This window comes from Nelumbo nucifera, chromosome 5, assembly GCF_055504915.1.
Source record: "Nelumbo nucifera cultivar China Antique chromosome 5, China Antique-T2T, whole genome shotgun sequence".
NCBI classification, from domain to species: domain Eukaryota; kingdom Viridiplantae; phylum Streptophyta; class Magnoliopsida; order Proteales; family Nelumbonaceae; genus Nelumbo; species Nelumbo nucifera.
Genome location: NC_142653.1, coordinates 70,556,229 through 70,576,180, shown reverse-complemented (window position 1 = coordinate 70,576,180; position 19,952 = coordinate 70,556,229). Strand labels below are relative to the sequence as shown.

General features: G+C 37.5%; 1 protein-coding gene across 8 annotated transcripts; it reads right to left on the bottom strand.

Moving 5' to 3' along the window:
* Nucleotides 1-2,655: 2,655 nt before the first annotated feature.
* LOC104610187 (uncharacterized) lies at nucleotides 2,656-18,539 on the bottom strand. 8 transcript variants are annotated; one of them, XM_088888912.1, is made up of 7 exons: nucleotides 18,322-18,539; nucleotides 18,133-18,184; nucleotides 17,963-18,033; nucleotides 5,304-5,379; nucleotides 4,941-5,098; nucleotides 3,657-4,864; nucleotides 2,656-3,542 (listed from the first exon to the last, which is right to left on the bottom strand). In XM_088888912.1, the coding sequence occupies exons 3-6, from the start codon at nucleotides 17,963-17,965 to the stop codon at nucleotides 4,769-4,771; spliced, it is 333 nt and encodes a 110-aa protein (XP_088745038.1). In that variant the 5' UTR covers nucleotides 17,966-18,033; nucleotides 18,133-18,184; nucleotides 18,322-18,539; the 3' UTR covers nucleotides 2,656-3,542; nucleotides 3,657-4,768. The 8 variants fall into 8 exon arrangements, with proteins under 8 accessions (XP_088745038.1, XP_088745039.1, XP_010274998.1 ...); XM_088888913.1 differs by having other exon boundaries at nucleotides 18,327-18,539; XM_010276696.3 differs by having other exon boundaries at nucleotides 4,941-5,045; nucleotides 18,322-18,531.
* Between the last annotated feature and the right edge of the window lie 1,413 nt (nucleotides 18,540-19,952).

Here is a 19,952-nt window from a genome sequence, read left to right as displayed (position 1 = left end):
ATAGGATATGGTATAAAATGGGACAAGACATCCTTTTTATACCATATTGTGAGCTTAATGTACTGAAATGAGGCAGAGGCATTCCCAGAACTCCTTGCAGAGGCATTCCCAGATTGCTGAATTTGCAAAAATACACAAGAAAAAGGTGTCAAACTTGAAGATTTGGGAAGTTTTGGAAAATATTGCGAAAATAGGTCAGATTTTTCAAATTTTTTCATTTAATCTTATGATTTTTTTTCTCTTTCTTGTTTAAATGCTTGAAAGTGTTTTAACCTTAGTTGATCTATATTTCTCATGTTAAAAATCACACTTTTTTATTATATGAGAATATCTATGGATTTTTTTAATGAAGAAAATTGGAAAAAATATAAAATAACAAAAAAATTGAAAAATATTTTTTTATTTGCATTTAAGGACCTAATATGTTAGAAGTCTATGGATGATCTATCATATCCATAAAAAATTTGAAATTTTTTGTATAATATTTTTTTTGAATTTTTTGTAATTTTTGAAATTAAATAATAAATATTAATTATTTTTGCATAAGGATTGAATATATTGCAGATCTATGGGTAATCTATCATATTCATATATCATTTGACATTTCTTCTTCACTTGTTATTTTTTATTATTTTATAATTCTTAGTATTAAAAAATAGTACTATTTAAATAATAAATAATAAATGCATACTTTATGGTTGGAATGTTGGATAGGATATTTATACAATTAGACTTTTCCCATCCTTTAAAAATTAAATTTTAGGAATTATAATTAACTTAGGGGTTTTAATGAACATTTGAAAACTAGATATAAAATTATATAAAAAAAGCAATTAATATAATCTATGATATGATCATATCAATCACATGATTATACAATTTTATGATTTCTATTTAATTAAAAAATAGAAGTTGATATATCCATAAATCCAATACAATTTTATATGTGTTGAATTGAATTATTAGACATTGATGTGGTTATAATTTTAATAGACATTGCATAAATGTTCCCATATGATGATTATGATGTGTTTCTTCATATAAACTCCATTAAAATATATTAATCTATTGTATAAGGCCTTATATTTAGTGTTATTGATGTATTTTTATATTATATTAAAGTTTTTATAATGTTTTTATGTGTATCCATGTGTATCTATTCATATCTTAATTTTTCCTCAATACGCATTCGTATCAAAGGTGTATCTCGATACATATCTTAAAATTGCATTCCTGATATGCTATGTGTTTCCGATACTTTGAACCTTGGTCCAAACCAATTTCACCAATTTCTAGGCATTGGATGACTTGATAAATTTCATTAACACGAGATTCGATTAATCAATGACAATGTTGTTCTGTTTAGATTTCTGAACCATGGTTATTGTCAATAATGATCTTCTCTTCTTTAATTTGCATAGAAACTTAGGTAATACAAGTTCATTGGTTGGACCAGAAATGAACGAAAATACAATGTTAGAACATGAATTTTTTCTCTACAGATGATTTGGCTCAATTCCAACCAAGCAGGGTGTACAAGAGAGGGAAGAAGAAAATGGGAGAGAGAAAATGGGGGTTGAGTTGTATGCAAAGATTTCTTAAAATTTTGAAGAATTATGAAGGGTACAATCGACATTTTAAAAAATTGAGGGTTTTGATTTAACATTGCTACTGTGACACTATCGAAGGAATGTCATACATTTGAAAATCTAAAGAATAATGAAGGGTAAAATAGACATTTCCAATATTTCCATTAATGTTTAGCAACATGTCCATTGTCAAAAGCCCTAGGGATATTTTAAGGGATTTTGCAAACAATAATGGGTATTTCAATCCACCTCCTAATACTTGGGGGTAGTTTAAGAAATCTCCCTCTGGATACCTTGTGTTGACATAACCATAAGGATCAATTAAAGTTGAATATGATAAGTAGCCAGCATATTCTTGGGACACATTTGTTGTTAGAAAACTGGGTGAAGTAGAAGCCTATGACATAGATTTCAGACCATCTTATAAATTTTATTCTTATTCTACTTCCATGAAAGTGTGTTGTTATGAGTGCTCATACATGTAAGAGAGAGAAAAGGATAAATAGAAAGTGCAATGAAGGGTGCATTGTGATGGGTACCTAAGGTGCGATGATGGCCATATGTGATACGATCAGTACATAAGGTGCAATAGGTATGTTGTGATGGGTACCTAAGGTGCAATAGCACATTAGTGTTTCTTACAAACACCCATTAACTGTATTTAGGGTCTAACCCCAGGAACTGAGACAGACTGTTCCATCATTTCGATAGCACATTAATATCAACATTGTTAGGATAAACTCTCCAGGTTTATCCAATAGATAAAAACTTTTTAAACAAATATAAGTCTCATAGGTATTCAGTTTAATGGGTAATTCACAGACATACCAATATGAACATAAAAATAATAATGAACTGATTTTATTAACACATAAAACTCGGTGTACATTAATCTAATCGGAGATAAAGACATACATTGTCTAACAAATATGCCACATAAATTCTAGGTTGGTCTAAGATAAATAGATTCCAAATGGAGGTCTATGATTGACTCAACCAACCTGCCTTGGATCGATCGGATGGGCAATATTAAGTTCAAAATTAGGTGCAAGAGATACCAAAAGAATCACAATTTTAAGTTCAACTTTGTTTAGTAGTCTAATCTAAATAACTTTTTTCCTTTTTAGTTTAAAATGACTAAAATAGCCTTCTTGAAAAAAGTAACTAGAAAATGGGGTGTCAACGGAGGCAGAGGCGGTACACATTGAACCTGTGGTTCAGTTCTCGATTTCATTGACACTTCTCTCGAGCCTAGGTTAGTGATTTGCAAGTTATCCATTTGCCAGTAATACACATTGAACTTGTGGTTTGGCTTTGTGGGGCTCTTCTTGAGCCCAAGTCAGCTATTTACGAGTGATATGTGTTGAACCTGCGGATTGGCTTCGTGGTTAAGAAGTAAAACGAGGGACATTGCAAGACACGCTTGAAATCGTCGGTTCGTACGATCAAAAGAAAGACGTACACAAAAGGAAATTCCTCCTCTTCCTCTTTGGGACATGGCTTCCTTTCTCTTAATCTCTGCCATCACCTTCTTCGACTCATCTAGTACTTGGCACGATCTTTGGCAGTAGGAGTCTTCAATCACGTAAACGAATCTTTGGGTGAAGAAAATCCTGTAAACACATGACCTATCACATTCGAATTAAAGCTCAGAAGATTTACGAAAAAAAAAAAATTAAGAATTCAGAGAGAGACAGAGAGGCCTTGCGACGCATGGTAAGGAGGGGTTGCCTGAGCCGTCCATGAGGAGGATCTCTTCCCTATGACTGTCCATATAATTGTCGACCCTAAAAACCAACTTCCCGTCAGAATCGATCACCGTAAACCCATTACAACTGAACTAGAGTGACTTTCTCCACACAGTCAGCGATGTACACACATCCATCCGCTCATACTTCCCTCGTTTTACTTCTTGACCAAATGTTCTCCTGATACCTTTTCGTTTACCAGATACTTAGAAAAAAAATCAAAGAATGAATTAAAAGAAAGAGAAAACTATTCAATGTTTCGAACAGGAACAAAAAAAATTGTAATAGAATAGTAGTGGAGATGCGGAGTATCGATTACCATAATAGAATTGCATTGCTAAACGAGCGATCTACCCGGTAAAATAATCGCCGATGATGAACGAATCAGAAAACTTGAGGTCTTTTCTGGTCGCCGCCAGTTGGACAGAGTCTCGAGCACCAGCGGGAAGTGGAATGGAACGAAGGAGAAGCTAACGGCGTAAAGGATAGACTCCGTTTAACCGTTTAATTCGTTTCGCACGCTTTAAGCTAACGCATGAAGCCGGACTCTTTTATGCAATAAGGTTTTCGAACCGTTATTGATCTTCCACACAATTGGTTCTGTTTTATCTCAAACTCGGTCCCCGATAAAAAAATAATTGAATTAGATAATGACCCATTGATCCAAAAAGTTGAACTATCAATCCGTTCAACGGCTTTTGTCTATTTTTTATTTTTTTTCATCAGAACAAACCATCTGTTCAAACTAAATCATCGAACCATTAATCTAAAAACCAGTGGCCAAAACGATTTGAGTTCTGGGTCATTTTTTAAAACATTGTATGCAACAACAGTTCCACAGAGATCCAATGTGTCAAGCCCGAAAGGCCAAGAAACGTATTTTCTCTGGGAACAAGACCTGAATTTGAAGTTTTGAACCATGATTTAAAAAACCAGGGAAAAATAGACTCACTGAAAGTTGTTTTCAAGATCTCCATTGAAAAAAAAAAACGTACTACATATAAAAAGTGCGCTGTGCGCTGCAATTTAAACATATTACCCAAATCGTATTTGAGAAGAAAACCAACTGATGTATCTGTATACTCGGCCCAGGTCATGGATCTGCGAAGTGCGAAGACCCATCCGCTTGTTGAATTGCAGTTTAATCCCCATTGTTGCAAATGAGGGAAACACCCAATATATTAACAGCTCAATTGCCGCTTCCATAAATCAAATGCAAAGAGCTCATGCTCGTGATGGCAAAGAAATTGCACTCTAATTTTATCTTGACCAAGTGTATTAAATTTTTAAAATACAGCGTGAAATGGCCAAAATCCCAGCATATTTCTTGAACATGGTTAGGAGACCATAATTTCTGTTACACTAGAAGCTGCCCCTTTCTTTCTACAAGGATTGTTATTTCAATGCTGAAAGCTTTCAACCATGTTACCGTTACGAGATTTTCTCAGCATCCTCCTTCCTGTAAGCTTGTAGTCTCTCCCTCAACTTTTTACTCTGTTCAAAGTTTGCCTTCCTCTTTAAAGCTTTCTGTGCAAGAAATGGAATATATTAACATGAGATCAACATACTTTAGAAGGGGAAATCCACAAAAAGAGGAACTCACCTCTTGCCGGAAACAGCGATCAAGCTTTATCTTGAGATCTGTGCACTCACCAAAGAATTTTTTGACAGGATGGTCCGCATGGCACTTCTGAAATTCTTCAATGATCTGCAAACACCAAGGCAGAGCAACTGGGTGGTAAATATCTAAGCACGGATCTCCTGCAAGCAAACACTCTACATCTGAGCACGGATCTTTCCACTTTTTCACCCTTGATTTGGCAATAGCCAGACAAAATCGGCCCATGAATTTGTAGAGCATGAAGCATTTTGTTTTTATTTTTTAGTTAGGAAAACGTATAAAATAATGATTACTACACGAAAATTTGTAAAAATGCAAAAGATCATGGAAGAAGGTTGGACTTACTTCTGCACACATTGGATGCCTGTGTAATGTTAAAGGAGGATGCATTTTGTTCCCGCAAATTCCAGATGTTGTTACCCTGCAAACAATAACTTGCCAGGTTTCAATTGCCTGTTACTTGTTTTATTGTTTATTTCCAGACACAATCAGGAATATTAATTTAGTACACGTTTTTTTTTTTTTTTTTTTTTTGGGTGGGGGGGGGGGGTGTACAAATAGAGGAGGAATAATATGCGCACAAAAAGCAGACAGTACTCATGCCCAAGTAGTTCAGTTGGTCACTCAACACCCCTCCATTTGAGGAGGTGCAGGTTCGAACTTCAAACCCACAAAAGGGCATGCTCCCAGAATCATAAATGTGAGTGCAGTGGGCACATACATGCATCCCTGCATCACTAACCCAGTCAACTGGGCCTAGCATAACTGACCTTATGGGGACCAAAGCCGCATAGCATGTGCCAAATAAAAAAGAATAAAAAGCATCATGTTTCTTAATCCTCCATTTGGCAATGTGTTTGCATCACCTTTTGTCTCATCACTTTCCAATAGGAATGCAAATCATGTACCCAACTTGAATTTACAGTGTGTCAGGATTAGGCCCATTCAAAATATGGTAAATGCTTAGCCTGAGCCTACCCAAGTTGCAGCCCTATTTTCACATAGGCAAATTTCATCTTAAATCCCATGTCACATGACCAAAACAATCCCTTTGTTGAAGGCATTCATTAAAACATTATAGAAATACAATATAAGCAATGAGTGATGAAGTAACACTCCAAATAACAACACATACTGAGAAGAACGAAACAGAAAATACAAATCAAACTCTTGTGACTTCACCATCTGCAATCAAATGCAAAGTAGACTCGGAATTTAAGTATGTGCTTAACCTATTACAAATGTTGGAGGGAGTTTTCCTTGAACCTTCTAGGCCTGATAGGGTTCCTTATCTTGTGACTCTTTCTTCAAATCCTTGTTACAACCCTCCACTAGTTTTCTGCCTTCTTTTCCAATGAAAGAGGTGTGGTGCAAACCTATTCCACCAAGGGCTGCTGCTTTTAGTTGGGAAGTTGTACATGGAAAGATTAAAGCCTTGATGCCAAGATGGTATTTATCCTCTCATTGGTGTGTATTATGCAAAGCTGATGGCGAGAGTTGCCTTCACCTTTTTATTTCTTGTTCTTTTATTATTTCTATTTGAGAGTGGTATTTTTCTTTGTTTGGGTGCAGGTGGAATCCTCCAGTGGATGTGCAAAGCATGTTCGATACAACTACCTTGGGTTGGCCAAAAAAGAGCAGAATTAATGTGGAGATGTATAAAAACTGCTATTCTTTGGACAACTTGAGAGGAGAGGAACACAAGGAAATAAGCAAAGGAGATGTCACTGAAACAATAAAAATAAGAATGGTGCATTGGCTGAAGTCCTTGAAAGGTTTCTCATGTGTTTCAACAACTGATCTACTAAGAAATTTGAAGTGGTGGATTCTTCTGATCACAAGTCAGTTATCAATCATCATCATTCTCCACCGGTAGAGTTTGTTAATCTTAATTTTTTTATGGGAAACATTAACTTTCATTAATAATAATAGTTAGAGGTTACAACTGTCATCATCCAAAGGCCGGACAGAAAGCCCTTTGACAATATCAGACTTACAAACAAGCCTAAAACAACTCCTTTTAACTCCTCACTTAGCTAAAGCATCAGCTATTCCATTTGCTGATCTTCTTGCCCATTTAAACTGCAACCCAATCTCTCTTGCTAAGCTCAAGATTTCTCTAAGCTGTTGTCTGAAAAGCCACGTGCCCAAGCTTCTTGCTTGCATCCAGCCTATTACCAGTTTGGAATCTCCCTCCACGTCTAACTATTGCATTCCCCATTGCTTTACCAGTCAGAGACCTTGAAATAAGGCGAACACTTCTGCCCTTAAGGAATCTCCGACCCCTAAAGGGCCTGAGTAAAGGGCCAACACTCTACCCTCCGCACCTCTAAAGACACCCCCTATACCTGAGGGGCCTGGGTTACCTAGAGAGCTTCCATTAAAATTCAGTTTCACTCTAAAGCAAGGTGGTGGGGTCCAACTTTCCTGTGTCATAGGAGAAAAGGATGAGGATCCAGCTATGGCACTCCATCCTCTGGTGAAGTCAGTATAAGAAAAGTCTTTGGACAGTTCCAAAACTTTCAGCCAATGTATAACCTTGATGGCAATGCCCTCAACAAGTGCTTCCTTGGATCTTTCTTTCCCTTGGAAGATCCTATCATTTTTCTCCTCCCACACCAACCAAATGACAGCTGCTCTTGTAGTTTGCCATATCACCCTCCCACATATTAGTGTTTAGTTAATATATGTGCAAATTCTAAATTCCAATCATTATGTGCCTACCAAGGGTGCAACTTGGGCAAGCCGGGCCAGGTTTAAGGAAAAGACAAGTTCAGCCCGGCCCTAGCCCAAAAAACAAAAAATAAAAAGGTTTTGGGCCTAGGCCCAACTCAATGACTGAAAATCCAAGACAAGTTCATGTAAATTTTCAGTTTAGGCCTTTACATGGTTGGTCGCTTTGGACAGAAAATATTAACTACAGATCACTTAAATAGTAGTGGTTTTAGCTTGGCCAATTACTGTGTTTTATGCTGTTCAGATGAAGAGACAGTTCTTCATATGTTCTACACTTGTAAGTAGAGGTGGCCACGAGCCGAGCTTGGCTCATGAAAAGCTCGACTCAGCTCGGTTTAAACCGAGCTCCAGCCTGATATATAGGCTCGTTTGCTAATCAAGCCAGTTCGAGCCCAGTGAAGCTCGACTCGTTCGGCTCGTGAGCCTAATCGAGCCTAGTATAATAACTAAATAACATACATACATACATACATACATACATACATACATACATACATACATACATACATACATATATAATAAATCATTTGTATTTTTATTTTTTTATGTATAATAGTAAATAACTTTTATAATTCTTATTTTTTTGCATGTAAAATAAAAACATTTCTATATCGTTATATGTATAATAATAAATAAATTTTATAATTCTTAATTTTTTCTATGTAAAATAAAAAAATATTTTTATATGTATGATTTTTATTTTTTAGAAAAAAAAACTTGGCTTGTAGTTGAGCTCGAATTGAACTCGAGCTCGAGCCTAACACAATTTCAGTGAGCCGAGTTCAAATAGCCAAGTATTCAGCTTGGCTTGGCTCGAACCCTCCCCTACTCGTAAGGTTGCAAACTTTATTTGGAAATTCTACTCTTTACTATTTGGGGTCAGAGTATTTCAGCCAAGATCAACAGCAGAACTTTTCTTAGCCTGACCAAGTATCAGAGGCAGAAGGAAAGCAAAAGATAATATGGAGCTGCATCCCTTTTATTGTTTGCTGGGTCCTCTGGAATGAAAGAAACAGTATTTGAAGATAAATCTACAAATATTGAATCACTTGTGGATCCGGTTAGGAAACTAGTGCTGGACTGGGCTTGGGTGCTCCCAGAATTTGTTCAAATCAGAAATCAGAAATGGGAGAGAACTTTTGGAATGTTCTTAAAATTCATTTGTAATTCCATTCAGTTTCCTGTTCTTTAGTTCTTAAAGTTGCTGTGTATGGTGAGGTGCCATCACGTCACCTCTCAGATTGTTTTCCTTTCTTTTGTTTAACGAAATTTCTCATTTTACTCTTCAAAAAAAATTCAGGTCAAGCTAGTCCAGGCTCAGGTTAGGTGTGCCCAAGTTGCACCCCTAGTGGCAACAGTGATAAAGCTTCTGGTTATGTGGTCCCAGCCCAACATATGATGTTATAATTGTGATCAAGCATATTTTTTATGGATCAGCAACAGAAAGTAGTGAACAAGCTGTTATGTGGCATACTAGCATTCTTGGCGTTATGTGTAACCTGTACATGATGTGGTTATCAAATTTATTGAAGTTTCAGCACTTTTTTTGAAGAATAAAAAGGAAATTTTATTAAAATAAACAATAAAAAAATCAGAAGGTGACAAGAAATCACCAAAAGCAAGAAACACCCTCGGGAAACTCAAAAAAGGCGTAATAACACCACACCTTGCAACCATAAAAAACCCAAACAACTTCGAATAAAAATCACATGACAGACCCAATACAAATCCCCATTGAAATAAGGACCACCACCCAACTCTAAACAAAAACAAGAACCCTTCCTACATGGCATGGAATAGTTTCAATGTCAACTCCACGCTCCTGAGCCAAGCCCACGATGGTCCGGAGGGCGTTATGTACGAGCTACTTGGGACCAGAGTCTGAAAACGACATCATGAGATTACCTAAAAAGGCTTCTTCGGCGCCTCCACCATCCTCTTCGGTGCCACCACAGTCTGCTTCCGTGTCGTAGGTCAGGCCGAAGGGAGTTTCTCCCGTCGCTGTCCGAGGTGTGGTTCGGTACGCCCAGAGGACGCTGGGTAGTTCGTCGGCCCATAGGCCTTTAGCTATCCAGCTAACACACCCTCTTGGTTTGAAAATTCCTTGTCCCAATCCTTGCTCCCTTTCAAATGTGTTTTGTCCTTTATTTTCTCCTCTTTTTTTCGTTCAAATTCTTCAAAAACCCTCCTAGCAAAATCCTCACCACATTTATCAAAAAATAAAATAAAAATCCTCAGCACCCCAAAAAAACAGACCCAAGCTTTTCCCAATTACGACCTCCCTATCAACTATTTTTTGGATGGTCACCTCCCCTGAACCTTCGTCAACAATATCATTATCCTGTGGTAGCTGTATCGCACCAGATTCAGAGACAACATCATTCCCCTTGATTTCCTGTTGTTCCTTCAACGAAAGGGGGGCATGTGACATCATGATCCCCCTATGAGCAGTACCAGTTGTCCCATTACCTCTCACCCTTTTCCTTCTGTCCACCCATCTATATTTTTTTGTGGGTCCTGCCCCAGGCAATCCGCGTTTTAGTCTTGAGAAAATCTTTGTTACATGAACTATATTGTTAGTTCTCACATTATGCATTTTCTTATTGATTACCCCATAGTCTGAACCTCCTCCTCTTCCATTTTGCTCCCTCGACCCAAATCAACACCCAGCCTTCCAACCACAACCTCCTCATATTGCAAACCATCTTCGACCTGACTTTCAGCCTGTCTACCAGAAGACTCACCATCATCTAAGTCTTCCTTTCCTTTGACCTTATCTCCATCATTGTCTTCAGAGTCTAGCTCAACACTGGTGCTAACATTCCTTTTCCAAACCATTGCCTCCCCCCCCCCCCCCTTCCAGCTTCTCTATTTCAGCAGCATATGGCTCTTCCGAACCCAGTGAAACTGGAGATCTCAAATCGTGACTATCCTCTAAGGGCATCAGACTCATAGCCCCAGACTCAGAAGGAACACAAATCCCACCAAACCACCTACTGACTTGAGAGGAACATCCTATATCGCCATTCATAAGAGATATGTACACTCGTAGAGAGTCTCTCCTGAACCATCAAAAATCCTCCTCTTGCCGCATTTGTCAAACCCAGTGATCACCCAGACCCACCTCTCTTCCTCTTTTTTCCTAATCTTAGACGAGACACTCCTTATCGCTCCATTTCTTTTCAATTTTGATTTTTTTAGGCCTTAGGAACTTCCTCTTGTCTTCTTTTCTATTCCTGGATTGAAATTTTTTCCTACCATTTTGTAAATTGTCATTGACATCTTGAGTATCGTACATATCTTCTTTTGATCGAGACGAGAACTTCAAGCTAGACTTATTTTCTAATGCAAGATTTGCATCACCAATCTTAACACCATCCTCAAGCCCTTGTAGTGAAACTTCTGCAATCGCAATCTCCAAGTCACCAAAGATCCTTCCTTGAGTTGAAAGAGGATGATATCTCCCGTTGGCAAGCCTTTCAAATGCCTCTCCTTTCAAATCATGTGACAGTCGTGACTACTAAGGAATTCACCTGACCCAGAGTGGCAAAATCATCCGAGAAACGAATCTGGTTCATCCTCAGTAAATTAACCCAATTCAGACCTTCTCAAGTTCAGTAATATTTGCAGTCCCAAGATATTATTTGACGTGGATCTGCCCCTTATAATTTTGGCATAAGACTTTTCGCCTGGCCTTCGCTCTTGGTTTTCCAATAGATTCGAGTTCACGATAATAGAAACATTCTTATCCCGAGACTTTCCAACTAACCTGCATGGAGTCTCATTGTCTTCCTTCGCCGCCTAGCCACTAGTCAATAACTTTTGGCTAACCTTTCTTTTCCACGTGTAACCCAACCTTCAAGGATGTCATCATCTTCTTCCTTAGAGCCCTTCCTCCAATAGAGACTATTCAACTTCCATCAGAACCCAAACCTTGAGCCAGAGACCATCAGCGAGCAACTCTAAGCATCTAGGAACTTCTTCAGGTTTCAGACCCTCGACTCTTACTTTCATGGCATGAAGACCTTGGAGATTGAAAGCTGTCAACATTCCACCCATGACTTGGATCAACTTTTCCAGAATTTCCTCATTCCAGTAATTGAAAGGGAGACCTACTAACTGAAGGTCAAGAAGACTTCCTGAGATAAGATTCTGATTACAGGACACAAACCAGCTCTCAACCCTTATCCTTCCAGCTGGAGATTCCACCATCTCAGCACTTGGAATCACAACTTCTTCGCCAGCTCCATATAGCATGGCCTTTGAATCATCGAAAGGTCTAGTTTTTACAGCACCTTTTATATTGAATCTCTTCACAACCGCCCCCACGATGCTTTCCCAATCTGAGACCTTTTTGGCCGATGTCAGAATCAAATTCCTCTCCCATTCTCCTTTTTCTGCATCTAAGAACAATCTTTGACTTCTAGTATCACTGAAACCATAGCTTGAGGTCCTTTAAATTTTTGTTCTTCTTCCTTCGAATTATCTCTGTAGTTCTGCTTAACACAGATTTCTGAACCACCACAGATATTTGCACTTTACCTTCTATTTATATTCAACAGAAATTCTGCAGGGCCTATGCAAACATCCTCCATCCTGCTCTCTCTCCCTCTCTCTGCCTTCTAGCACAGACAGCATGAGTTTTCTATTATCACAATAGTTCTCCATAATTACCACAAACCAACCCTTTACGTTACTTCTCACCTCAGCTTCAAAGCTCTTCCCAGCTGCAGTTACTTCGCTCTTCCAGCCCAGTTTTTTGACGGAGAAAATCATCCCATCCATGAAATCCTTCAGCCATACTAACACTTCCTCGCACACAAAAATGGTGGCCCTTTTTTCTTCTCTTATCCTTAACAGATCCATATCCTCGCATCTACCTATTTCGAAGCAGAAACTCTTGGTTTCAATCTTCACCTCTCTTCTCCAAAACATTTTCACAGTTCAATCTTCACCTCCTTCTTTGCCAATCATGAAATCCTTCAGCCATACTAACACTTCCTCGCACACAAAAAATGGTGGCCCTTTTTTCTTCTCTTATCCTTAACAGATCCATATCCTCGCATCTACCTATTTCGAAGCAGAAACTCTTGGTTTCAATCTTCACCTCTCTTCTCCAAAACAGTTTCACAGTTCAATCTTCACCTCCTTCTTTGCCAATCATGGTAAACTTGAGCAATATCATGTGTTGGATAAAGTACTCTTGAACCAGGCAAAGGAAGAATAGCATCAGCAATTGTATAATCTCCCCTCTGGAGATCCTCTGCATCTACAGCCTGCCTCTCTCAGCACTGTTAACAGTCCTTAGTTTGGAGTTGCACTTAGGTGGCATTCGGTAAATCTGAAGTCTGAAGTCTGAAAAGCAGCAAATAAACCTCCAAAAAAGCTCTGAAAGTATTTGGCAAAAATTTTGCTTTTCTGCTTTGCAAACATCTGAATATAGTGGGATTGTTCAGTAATCTGAATGTTGTGACGTCTGAAAAGATTGCATTTTACAATTTTATCCCTTCAGTCATTATTTAAACAAAATTAAATGAAAATGATTAAAATAATATGATACTACAGAAATATATTATTTAATAATAGAAAAAAATAAAAATTGTGAATTAACAACAAAATATGAAACAAATAATAAAAAGGACTAATAAATAATATTTAAAAGAGTAATACAAAAGATTAATATTATAAAAATAATAAAAAAATTAAGAACAACAAAAGTTAATAAATAATATCACTAAAAATTAATAAATAAAGTTAAAAAATATAGAATAGTAAAAGTCAAATTTCAGCACTGTTCATTCATCATCCCCAACCTCTCACAAATTTGATACCATGTTCATGATTTGAGGCAGTGAGATTCTCCACCTCTCACAAATTGGATTTCGGCACTGTTCACGAATCGGATTTTATCAATAAAATCTGTCCACTTCTTATCTTCAACAAATGCAAGTGCCACTCAGAAATTAGAATTGAAATAAGGAAGGCATCTTGTATGAACTTATACTAATGTAATCTTCCAAAGAAGAAGAAGAGTAATCATCGGATGAGTGATGCCTCCGTCTGCGCTTTGTTTGCAACTTGAGAGCAATTTTCATTACAAATCTTGAAAGCGTCTTTGTGCCTATGGCAGTGGCAACAATCTCGATGAGAAGACAAAGAATCAGATGAAGATGATGACGCAGCCATGGAGGAACTGACAGAGAACCCTTTGGTGGTGACAACAGAGTGTTACCATGCCTGTCTACTGATTCCTAATTTTGATTTCAGCACTGTTCATCCATCGTCCCCAACCTCTCGCAAATCTGATGCCCTGTTCATGATCTGAGGTGTTCTCTACCTCCTCTCAAATCGGATTTCGGCACAGTTCATCATCAACCAGTGTTCATCCATCGTCCCCAACCTCTTGCAGATCTGATACCCTGTTCATGATCTTCTTCATTGCAATGTCGAACCAGAGGCAGTGAGACTCTGCACCTCACCGAAGTGTTGAACCAGCACTGCTCATCATGCAGCAGTTGACATCACCTGCAACTGGTCCTTCATCAGCAACACCATCTGCCATATAATCAACATCATTTTTTCCTTTGCCAGCAACCAGCACCTGGTCCTAAAATGTTGAAGTCAACCTCTGTTCAAACCCACAATCGACATTCGGGGTTTGGACCTGGTTCACCGACTCCTCTGTTCATGGGAGAGATAAGGGAAATTTCATCCACTACCTCTGAATGCGCTCAGAAGTAGGTTGGGCACTGAATGGTTCAGAGGTTCTTTCAGTGTTCAGAGAGACAATTCAGAGGTGCAGCCAAACAACCTCTGACCTTCGAAAAAGCAATGTTTTTGGTGTTCGGAAGTTGATTCAGCTGTACCAAATGCCACCTTTTTCCTATTTGACTATGAATCACTAGAATTGAGATTCCTAAGAGGTGACAGCCTCCTGTACTGATGAATCAAAGCTTGAATAGATGGTGACTGCAGACTACTTTACTATTAAACTGGCATCAATTGAAATCTTTGTTCTGTGAACTAATCTAAAGAGGTTTTCTAAAATTAAAGGGAAAACTTCAGTACATTTATGAGCCAGTAAAAAGCTTAAAACTTGGAAGCTTTCAAAGGGGTGATGGTAGATGATATTCAAAGAGCCGGGTCTGAAATTGCAAATTCAGCAGCTGTGAAAGACATAGTAAATATGGACTGGAACCCCCCCTCTCTGGCTTCTAATAGATTAAAACTGAACTTTGATTGAAGCTCAATAGGAAATCCAGGGTTGTTAGGAATTGGAGTATTCAGAGATGCTACAGGGAAAGTGGTGACTGTGTATTCAAGCCGATTGGAAAAGGGGACTCTACAAGAGTTGAGCTATTAGCCTTACAACAAGGTTTGAAGCTAGCAAAACAACGTTATTTTAAGAATCTGGAGATCGAGGGTGACTCATAACTGGTAATCTCTTGGATGAATGACAACAACCCAGGTGTTTGGGCTTTCAGATGCCTAATAAGAGAAATCAAGAGTGCTGATCAAAAAATAAATAAGAGAAATCAAGAGCATGGCGAAGGATTTAGAAGCAAGCTTCAAAATGGGTAAAGATAACAGCAAATGGAATGGCAGACAGTTTGGCAAGACAAAGGGTATATAGTTCTGGGCAGATTTGTAATAGGGGCTGTTAAAACATGACTTTTAATTTTCTCTTCTACTTGAATTTAACTTGTAATGCTCTTTCAGTAATTAATGAATAGATTCATGTTTACTTATAAAAAAATGCTCAAATAATGAAATGATTACAGAGCGGCATGGACCCCAAATTCAATATTAATCTCATGTTCTTGGACACTGCAAGGGACATTTGGGAGCATGTACAGAGGCTGAATTCTAGGTAGAACAATGTCAATAGGTATATCAACTATATCAGGATTAATGAATTCAGTTAATATGCATGCTGAATGGTAATATAAAATTCTTATGCCTAGGTCCCCCAATGTCTCCCAGAATCACCTAGATGCCTTGACAACTATGAAAAGGCCATTGTGTTGGTCCCATCTATCTGGGGTCTTGGGAAGGGTAGACTGGGTACAGTCACAACCTTTGCAATTTTTTCCTACACAAAGTGACTGCCCTCAGACTCAAATCAGTGTTCTCAGACTTGCTGGCCGAAGACTTTAGCTTAGATGGTCATACAATTAATTTTGTTATAATCTACAATGAAGTGAGACAAATTAAATAATCTTGATTGATAGTCTTGATTTATAGAGATGCCAAACTTTATTTGTTAATCTACAAGGTTATAATTTAGTTATGAGGTGGGCAAAGAATGGTTAAGACAAATTAGATTTACTTATAGTTAATATACTCAATTACCTTTTTGCAATAATTCTAGTCATTATACAGGCCACCATAGGTACATCTCTTATACAATGTTGTCAGAACCAGACCAGATACAGAATTGTTTTAGTGACTAGGTACAAATAGAGAAATTAAAAACAAAATATGAAACAATTCCAGAATAATTTTAGAGTTATTTAGTACCAAAATAAGCTTAAAACAACAAATATGATGTGGAATGAGAGGCATTTATACATTATTTATGCTGAAGTTGACCACATCAACATTTGTGAGAACTAAGCAGCATATAAAACCATTGGGTAAATTACAAAGACCCCCCGGGTGCTATGGAGTCAGTGACAAATACCCCCCAACTTTGATTTGCAACAAAGACCCCCTGAACTTTCACTTCGCAACAAATACCCCTCCATTAGAGTTGCATTAGTTAACTTCAAAAAAGTTTCTCATTCAACTGTTTAAAATTTTTAAATCCTCAAACTACCCTTTTCTTATTTATATGAATGATTTATGATTCTATTAGTTTTCTAAATATAACATTGAAGCCATCCCGGTTGCTCCAATAGATCCTTGCAGGATCTATAAAATCATTTAACTCCTTTTTTGCCTTTGGGAATCGTTTTGTAAATCAGGGTATGGGGGTATAGATATGCATGGGCAGTGTTTGTAAATCCCTGTGTACAGCTCCTTGTTGTACATGTTTCAAATGAGATGGTAGAGGTTTCTTTTTGATAGATATAAATTTATGGTTTCATTTGGTTTTTCTTGATTTATTGGAGAAAGGAGTGGATAATTTTTATATTTTAAGATGAAGAGAGACATTCATGTGAATGAAATGAATCAAGAATTAAAAAGAAAAAAACTTTTTTCTATGCTAATGGAATGATTCTTGTTATTTTAGCTGGTTTCATTTGGAGAAAATAGAGGTATGTTTTGGTCAATTAAGGTTTAAGAGAAAAGGGGGAGAAAAAGAATATAAGGAAAGTTTAGGTGCACATTTTGGTGATTTAATGCATTCTGTCATCTGACTTAATGGTCAGGGGTATTTGTTGCAAAGTGAAAGTTCAGGGGGTCTTTGTCGCAAACAAAAGTTTGGCATTTGTCACTAACTCCATAGTACAAGGGGGATCTTTGTAATTTACCCAAAACCATTTTATCTGCTGGTTCTGACAACAAAATTATCCAATACAGTTGGACTCTTACAAAACTCTCTTACAGATTAATGGGATTATGACTTATGTCAGGTCAGAAACTATTGTTGGTCTAAATGTAAAGGAAGATAAGTCCAAGGATCGGTTAGTAGAGGCACAAACAAGGACAAGAAAAAGCCCTTTGTAACATGCAAAGTAGAACATTTTTTTCCTTTTTCTTGGGGAGAAGGGAGGGTGTTTAAGAAGTGGTAGTAATTTTCTCAACGGTATAGCATCCAACAAAGGTCCACAAAATTTACTAACCCAACATAATCAAAGACAAAGCAATGAAATGGGGTATTCTTTTATCTACATACAAAAGAAGAAGAACAAGAACAATAACAAGAAATGGGAATAGTATCTCTTTGTTTTCCTCCATAGTTCTTCTCTAATTCCATATACTCTCCCTTCTTTAATGGAAATAATGTACTTCTAGGGATTTTACCGATGAAATGGAAACAAAAAGCCCAATAGCTCATGAATAATTCTGCTGCTCAAAAAATACGGGATCTCTTGTTTCATTGCATATTTTATTTATATACTTCGGATAGTATTAAAATTAACAAATATAATAAACGTAGTAAATCATAGGTAAATAAATCGAATACATTTATATACTTCGGATACTATAAACAGGCTAATATTTCATTCTTAATTTTAAAGAAGACAATCTAAACAGAATACATTGAAAATGGCACCATTACAATCGATGGCAGAGGAGATTTTGTTTTCCCACTCACTCACCATCGTCTTCTCATTAAACGACGATGGTGTTGCCTCTCCATGATGACAACCGAGAAGTTTTAAAGGGCCAGCTGATGAGTAAAGAAATCGAATCAAACTGCAAATCAGGTGTCTGGTTTGGAACAAAAGTAGTTGTAACTGGTGAATAAGTAGAAGAATAAACGCCATACCTAGGTTCGACAGAGATGGTATAGAATTATCCCGCTTGATTCCAAATACCACCTGCAAATTAAACATGAAAATTAAAAACAATAATAATTCAAAGAAATCAAATAATCCAACTTCTGCAGTTGGAGCAAGCTCGAGAGAGAAGGACACGGGTAGTGCCGTCGTGACGACTTTGAGGTCTGAGCTCGGACCTTACAGGCAGCTGTTAGTTCTTGCCTGCCGGTCGTAAAATGAAAGAGATTCTCGACCGATCGTTGGGCTAGGAAAATCCAGAAGAAAAGTGAAAGTTGAAACCCTTCTCAAGTCAAAGCGATCGAGGGATTCATTAGTATCGTTTGCTCGCATTCTATGGACGCTTTCGATCCACCTTCGTGAACCCTCCCATTATTTTTTGCCACATCATCTTACTAACTTTTAATCGATTTAACGGCGTCACACGGATTGTTCACCGTGTGGGTAGTTGGTATTGTAGTGATGTACGTCAAGTTCGATTTCGACTACTTTTCATTACAAGTATTTCAAAGCAGTTGAGGTCTCTCTCAATTTGCTGAAATGTCAAACCGACGTCTTCCTCAGCTACTCAAGTGTCGAGTCAAAGTTTTCTTAGCAGGTGAGGTATCCAGTTAAGGTCTCTCTTAATTTTTGAGGTGCTAAGCTGAGGTCTTCCTTCATTATCGAGGTGCTAAGCCGAAATCTCTCTCAATGACTGAGGTGTTAAATCGAGATCTTCCTCAGCTACTCAAGTGTCGAATTAGAGACTTGAGCATCAGCTCGACTCAAACTTGACTACCTTTGGTTGTAGGTCTCCTAGTAACCAAGGTGCCGAATTGAAGTCTCTCAGAGAGAATGGCTTCTTGTAATTTGAAAGAAAAAAAGCAAGAGAGAGAGAGAGTTGGTAGAAAAAAGTAGCATTCTTATAATTTAAAAGAAAAAAAAATCAAAAGAGATAAAGAATTGGTAGAGAGTGACATTCTTATAACTTTTAAGAAAAAAGGCAAAAAAATATTGGTAGATTCCATTTCCGTCATCCTCGAGCCTTGGTACACATTTCAGCTTAATATATTTATATAGATGCTTACATGGTGATGCATATCTCTTTTCATATTATTTATTGGATAAATTTCTTAAATTATCCTTATGTTTAACTAATCGATTAACTCTACCATTTAGTTTACATTTTGTTTTAAATTATTCCTAAATTTTCTAATAATCGACTAAATGAAAGGATTAAAAAGACTATTTTACCCATTAAACATTATCGTCACTGATTCAAACCTCAAAAGTGACGACAATGGTAGTATGCATCGTCCCAATAGGAACTAGCACCATCTTCTTCCTCTTCGTCTCTCTCTTCTTCTTCTCCTTTTTCTTCTTCACCGTCTTCTTCCTTTCACAGCAAACTGAGCTCTTCACAACAACGAATTGAACGAGACAGCAGCGGCGTTTTCTTCTTCCCTCTCTTTTGTTTCTATATTTCTTATTCGCCACTGCCGCTACAACTATTAGCAGCGGCGATCCTCTCCTTGTCGGTTTCGTCTCTCTTCACTTTCATTCTTACTCTTCTCCCATTTTCTCCCTCCTCAACCCCTGTTTATCCCGTTTCACCACTCAACCACCACCTTTCACCCACCGTTGCAACAAATCCCCGTTAAACCCAATCTAGTTAGGCAAACTCCCTCTGATTTTGCATTTTTGTTCGAACCCAGAATTTCTCTATCAACGCCTCCTTCACACCTTGTCTCTTTTTTCTCTTTAGAATGAGTAGAACGAATCCTATTTTACACCTCAAAAGTCTCTCTAATCAAAATCAGAGTACTCTTTT